Source organism: Anneissia japonica, unplaced genomic scaffold, assembly GCF_011630105.1.
Source record: "Anneissia japonica isolate Jap-2015-1 unplaced genomic scaffold, ASM1163010v1 scaffold14785_len7873_cov127, whole genome shotgun sequence".
Lineage (NCBI taxonomy): Eukaryota > Metazoa > Echinodermata > Crinoidea > Comatulida > Comatulidae > Anneissia > Anneissia japonica.
Genome location: NW_022728772.1, coordinates 1 through 7,173, shown reverse-complemented (window position 1 = coordinate 7,173; position 7,173 = coordinate 1). Strand labels below are relative to the sequence as shown.

Genomic DNA, 7,173 nt, shown 5'->3' with positions numbered 1-7,173 from the left:
GAAATTTTCTTTTCTCTCGGAAATTGTGTGATCTTCCCATCAGCTGGTAAATTAATTGAGAGATATTCCAATTGATAACTCAGTTTTATTGAGTGAATTAAATAAATACTGTACTGTAAATGACCAACATCAAGCACCAAAACAACTACTATCAGCTATTTTTTTCTTCTTCAGTTGCAGATACAATTACCTGTACACTAAACTTTACTAAAACAAGTACTGTACCTGTTTACCTGTTTTAACTACCCAGTTTCAAATTGAAACCAAGTTCACTTTACACTACAGTACTGTGCAACAAAATACTATGATAAATTTAATAAAATTATCTATTTCTCAGAAGATTTTATCAAGGATAGGAAAAGATCAAATTATACGTCTTTAAATTCTTCTTACCAATGCAAAATCATCCCTTATATTTTCTTAGCTGTCATTTAAAATTGTTAGGTAGAGTACTACTGCACTAAAATTAATTAGATTTATTTTTTTTCCAATTTATGTATGTTATATAATGTAAACAAGTGTGCTTTCAATTTAATACATAAAATTCTTTTCAAATTCTTCCACATTGTTAAAAATATGATATCATTAAATATCTTTTCAGATGATCATTTTACCTACACAATTCTTAACATTGTGTATGGCTTCCTTCCTGTATGCACACTCTCAAATGTACAGAAAAGTGCTAAACTGTTTCTAAAATTTTTTCCAAAAATATTGAATTTATAATTGTCTTTCTTCTGATATGTATCCTTAAATGTTTTTTAAAGTGTTATACAGATTGAACTTCTTTCCACAATGTTCACTTACACACGGTGTCTGTGCTGTATGTTATTAACATACACATGTTTTTCAAAGTTCAAATTTGATTAAAATTTTGTTTCACAATTACCACACATGGAATCTCTCTAAATTTCCTTTCATAATGATCATTATTTCCTGTTTGTAGTCTCAAATCACTAATGTTTCAAAATGTTCGCATTCAAGTGATTCCTCTTCTGAATCCTCAAATGAGTTTTCAAATTGATACTGTGTTTAGTTTCTTTTCACACTCATAAAGATTGTTTTCGTTTGTGTATCTTCAAGTGAGTATTCAAATTGCTACTTTGATAAAATTTCTTTCCACAATAATCACATTCAAAAGGTTTTTCTCCTGTATGTATCCTTAAATGAGTTTTCAAATTGCTATTTTGATAAAATTTCTTTCCACAATATTCACATTCATACGGTCTTTCTTCTGTATGTATCCTTAAATGTGTTTTCAAAGTGTCACTTCTACTAAACTTCTTTCCACAATGTTCACATTCATAAGGTCTTTCTCCTGTATGTGTCCTTACATGTGATTTTAAAGTGGTACTGTCTTTGAATTTCTTTTCACATTGATCACATTCATATGGTTTTTCTCCTGTATGTACCCTTAAATGTGTTGTCAAACGGCTTAAGTGTCTAAATTTTCTTTCGCAATAATCACATTTGTATGGCATTTCTCCTGTGTGTATCTTCAAATGTGTTTTGAAATCATGACCGAGTCTGAATTTCTCTCCACAATGTTCAAATTCATATGGTGTTTCTCTTTTATGCATCTTTAAATGTCTCTGCAAATGACTCAATTGACGAAACCTCTTTCCACAATAATCACATTCATATGGTTGATCTCCTGTATATATCTTAAAGTGTCTTTTCATATAACCCAAATGACTAAATTTCTTTCCACAAAGTTCACATTCGTATGGCATCTCTCCTGTATGTATCCTTAAATGTATTTTCAAAGTGTCATTTCTACTAAACTTCTTTCCACAATGTTCACATTCATAAGGTCTTTCTCCTGTATGTGTCTTTACATGTGATTTCAAAGTGGTACTGTCTTTGAATTTCTTTTCACATTTATCACATTCATACAGTGTTTCTCCTGTATGTAACCTTAAATGTGCTGTCAAATGGCTAAAGTATCTAAATTTTCTTTTGCAAAGATCACATTTGTATGGCATTTCTACTGTGTGTATCTGCAAATGTGTTTTCAAATCATGACTGAGTCTGAATTTCTTTCCACAATGTTCACATTCATAAGGTGCTCCTCTTTTATGCATCTTTAAATGTCTCTGCAAATGACCCAATTCACGAAACCTCTTTCCACAATGTTCACATTCATATGGTTGATCTCCTGTATGTATCTTTAAATGTCTTTTCATATGACCCAAATGACTAAATTTCTTCCCACAAAGTTCACATTCGTATGGCATCTCTCCTGTCATAATGTGTTTTCAAAGTGTCATTTCTACTAAACTTCTTTCCACAATGTTCACATTCATATGGTCTTTCTCCTGTATGTGTCCTCAAATGTACTTTAAAATCACTCATTTGTTTGATTTTTTTCCCACAATGGTCACATTCATGTGATGTTTCTTCTGCATGTATCTTTAAATGTCTGTTCAGATGACCCAAATGATTAAACTTCTTCCCACAAAGTTCACATTCATATGGTGTTTGTCCTGTATGTATTCTTAAATGTGTTTTTAAAGTGTCATTTCTACTAAAATTTTTTCCACAATGTTCACATTCATGTGATCTTTTATGTATCCTCATACGTGTTTTCAAAGTTATACCATTTTTAAATTTATTTCCACACTTGTATGGTGCGTCTCGCTTGTGTATCATCATGTGTGATTTTAAACTAATACTGTCTTTAAATTTCTTTTCACAATGTTCACATTCATGTAATGGCTGTATTCCACATTGTTCAAATTGTAATGGTGCATCTTCTGTTTTAATCCCCATGTGTGCTTCAAATTAATTAAATTAAAATAATCTCCACAATGTTCACATTTATATTTTACCTCTTCACACATTTGTATGTTTTTCTCTGAACTGCTAGACATTTCAAATTGTTTTTCAACTTCATTGCATTCATTCATATTTTTCTCCTCATGGATATTATTAACAGGAAACAAATTTAGATGACAATTTTCAATAACAGAATATTCTGTTTTTACTGATATTAAGCATGTTTCATTAGGTCTGTCTTTACTTTCTTCATTGTTGGAAACATCACTGCAAGTGTCTAAAATATATAAAAGATCAGAGCAATCTGCTAACGCTCAATATTATATAAGAAAAGTAAATGATAAGATTACTGTGCTGTATTGGTTATTGAAGGAACTTTTTTTGTAATGGGAGGCCATGTTAAAATATATATAAAGATATAGAAAGTGCATAGTTTTCTTGATTTAAAATTTAAAATTGAATCCGTACTCGCGCAAATAAGCGCCAGGGCATTTAAAATATTTTTTGCACTTTCTGAGGGGCGCCTATTTAAACCGGGCGCTTATTTAAACGGGCGCTTATGAAACAGAGTGGAAATTGAAGGGGCGCTTATGGAAATAGATGAAGAGTTCTTATGGGAAATTAAATTCAAAAGGCACTTTTTGGCTTAAAAAGGATTATATAAGGACATTACAAATGGTGGTTAGGCGGAAAAGAAAGTCGTCCATAGAACATGGCTCATGACAAGAATGCTGTGAATATTTACATAACAGCAAAATAGCAGATAATTGGATGACAAATTACTATGTAAGAGGAAAGTTGGAAATATACTGTCTGTGTAGGGATCTTCAATAAAAAATAAAATAAAAAACAAAATTTTAAAAAATGGTTTATTTATTAATTTTTTTTAATTGAAATAAAATAAATATTAAATAAAACGAAAAATGTATTATGTTCTCATTCAATCCATATTAATAAGGAACAATGTTATAAATTACAAACCTATTTCAAATTCAATTTCAGAATTCTTTTCCATATTCAGTTGCACTATTTTTTCAAATTCTGCCATAGCCTGCTAATTCTTTCAAAGACAATTATTGATATATCTGGATATTTTCAGATTCTGGAATAAAAAAATAATTTAATGTGCATTAGGATCAAAACAAGCAAAACAGAGTTCTGTAAACTTCTAGACCTTCACATTTCATTCTCAGAAATACAGGTCTACTGTAATGTAAATACTTAAAATAACTAACCTAAAAATATACAATCTAAAGATTAAAACGTCTTACAACAAAAAGATTATACCAGAGTAGGACTACTTAAGAAATACTGACTACGATGAATCCATTTTTGGTGTAAAAGAAAAAAAAACATTAACATTACACAATTTGATAAGCAACAATACATTTATACTATTGTTGTGAATTTTTTAGTTGTGAGCGTTTCTCCCAAGCATTCATGATGTATTTTTACAGAAATTATCAAATATAGAGGTATCACAAACATTAGAAGACTGAATAATTTAAATAATTTAATTTTAATATAATCATTTGTTGTTGAAAAAAGTGTCCTTGTATCATAATCGTTACAGAGTAGGTCATTTTCAAGATTTGTTAAATGTTGTTTTCTAATGATATTGTAAGTGGGACAATTTAGTAAAAAATGCTTGACATCTTTTCAGTTCTGTGCACTGTAAGTAATAAAGGGTTTTTAATTGCATGGATGAGGATCCATTTATTGAATTATTATTTTATTGTTATTATTTGTTCCCTCAATTTTGAATGACTTTTAAATTTTGATTTTCATATTATTTTTATATTACTTAATTCTTTTAATTGTTTTCATTAATTATCAATGGTCTTTATACACATTTTCATTCTGCCTTTTATATAATTTTAATTGTTTAGTCTTTATACATATGTAAATTTAACCAAATCAAATGTTTAAATTGTTGGTTGATTGATAATTGATTTTTGTTTGTCATTTTTTACACATTTGTAAACATAAATAGAATTGTTTTTATGTCCAAGTGCCCCCATCGGGGGGCATAGACACTATGTCATGATGTAGCAATTAAAGATGGCAGAAAAGGGTAAATCCAGTGGAGGAATGATGGGTACTACTACCACCAGGTGGGGGCGTTCTACTGAAAATCAAATAGCGTTTGGAATTCAAACATAATTGCATTCAAACTCGAACATACATTACAGAGACGCAGCACGCGTTCGCCAAAAACGCCTTTGACCATCATTTAAAGGACGCCTTCTAGAATATGGTAGTACCTTTCGAGATCAATGACATAACGCGGTGATTCCAAGAGTTAATCTTTTTTAGTGTTTTTAGTGCAATAATACAGTGGGCCTAGTAGTACACAGAATATTGTTATGAAAAACAATTTTCACAAAAAATTCAGATACACTACAATGACAAACACATCTGCATATTGAAGAACGTAAGATTAAATTCAAAAATAAAAACTCCTGTATAAGGCAGTAGACACATGCTCCCACTGGGAGCCTATTTTTTAACTGCAACCTGAATATAAGTTTGACTTGGATTGATATCAGCTAGAACAATGAATACACTACAGTAACTTTACAGCAGTTCTAAGTCACTGCATACTGATTTCATCATGTCACGCTTGATTGCACTCACAAAGAAACCTTGTCATCCCGGTTGGACAGGAAAAGACTGCGACACAAGTAAGCATGTTACCCATTGCTTCATATCAAGCCTATAAGGTCACAAACCCATTTCTATTTTTGCAGACACTTCATGCACACCTAAAACTTAACAGAGAATTTTAAGGTAAATATTATATTAATTTATGTTGTTCAGTGTAATAGATCCAATCAATATCTTAATGGTTCAAACAAATTAAAATACTGAACCAAATTATTATGCTATCTGAGATGAAAGCACTGGCATATTATGAAAACATTTCAGATCAACAGATTTTAAAAAATGTTGATACAGGTATACAGGCCTACTAAATATTAAACAACGTGTAAGACATTAATACTAAATCAGGCCTGTACACAGGTTTTTATTGGGTAGGTGCAAATTTGTGGAAGGTGGACGAAAATGACTATGGGCTACCAAGCGACAGAACCTTTTTGAGGTTTAGTGGGCGGAGCTCCATCGAGCCCAGATTTTTTGGATTTTTTGAGGTCTTAATAGATTTTGAAGATATAATATAAACAGTATTAAATGCTTTTGTCAGTGGCAGTCCAGGAAATGGGGGGAGGGGGAAGGGACACAACTTCATAGATAGAGGTCGATACACAGTACCATAGTCCCACATTTTCATAAATTTTGTATTGAACACATTCATTAATTTCTGTGACATAATTATACAAAGATAGTTTCTGTTTCTGAGATTTAACAATTCCTTAATTTCCATTCTTCTTCATCAACACGCTTTCCCATACCAAAATATTTGGACTTTCCAAAGTTAAAATTCAAATTACATTTGTGTATGTTTACCTTAAATAATTAGGGATCTCCCTGTATTATGTTTCGTGAAACCCTCAAAAACGGTCGCCAATCAATTGTATTGCGTGGGTCTATAAACTTGGCATATTTATTGCCAAAGCAAACTATAATTCACTAAAATTATTAAATATAAATACTTTTTCAAAATGTAAAACTAAAAGCAATAATCCTACATCTATATAACCATAATATGCATATATAAGTTATTATAAAACAATGAATGTTGTTATCAAAATGGAAAACAAGAGAAAATATGCATACTTAATTGGCTATGAATTGCTATAAATACTTTTACATTTCGAAATTTATTAATTATTATAACTGTTTAAAGTTTGTACCAAAAATCAATTACCTTTGTTTACCTACCATTTAAAATAAAACATGTTGTACAGACTTCCCTCAGAATACAGACTAATTGTTATGGCTAAATATTTTCAATTAAAACTGTTTCCCTGCTAGTGATTAAAGCGAAACTTCAATTTTGCTAATCACATTAATAACGCCAATATTAATGGATTTATTTCCAGCAGCCCTGAGATCATGTTCTAATGACCTATAAATGATGTCTGAAAAGAATGTTTACTAAAATCGCAAAATGGCCAATGGTCAATGGTTGTACATTTGTATAAGCTTCCTATTATGACTACAATAGGCATTATAATAGGCTTTTATGATTTGTTGCATGAAATATAATATTTCACAAGTCTTGCAAACACCATTACATTTTACATAAACCATGTCAAATTATTTTGGTAGACATAACTTTATTAGCATTTTCAGTTGCCTTGAATCGCTAAAATATAGAGGATGTGGGCAACTGAGAGCAACTGGGTATTTTCAGTTGCTTTCAATTGCAGGAGCACTTATGTAGCCTTCAGTCGCACAAATCTCAGTGCTCTCAGTTGGTCACAGTTGCTT

General features: G+C 30.7%; 1 protein-coding gene across 3 annotated transcripts; it reads right to left on the bottom strand.

Annotated features, from left to right (window-relative positions):
* Positions 1-527: 527 nt before the first annotated feature.
* LOC117114539 (gastrula zinc finger protein XlCGF57.1-like) lies at positions 528-2,773 on the bottom strand. Of its 3 annotated transcripts, none has more exons than XM_033258219.1 (2): positions 2,264-2,773; positions 528-1,767 (listed from the first exon to the last, which is right to left on the bottom strand). In XM_033258219.1, the coding sequence occupies exons 1-2, from the start codon at positions 2,770-2,772 to the stop codon at positions 1,050-1,052; spliced, it is 1,227 nt and encodes a 408-aa protein (XP_033114110.1). In that variant the 5' UTR covers position 2,773; the 3' UTR covers positions 528-1,049. The 3 variants fall into 3 exon arrangements, with proteins under 3 accessions (XP_033114110.1, XP_033114109.1, XP_033114107.1); XM_033258218.1 differs by having other exon boundaries at positions 528-1,774; positions 2,271-2,773; XM_033258216.1 differs by having other exon boundaries at positions 528-1,798; positions 2,295-2,773.
* Between the last annotated feature and the right edge of the window lie 4,400 nt (positions 2,774-7,173).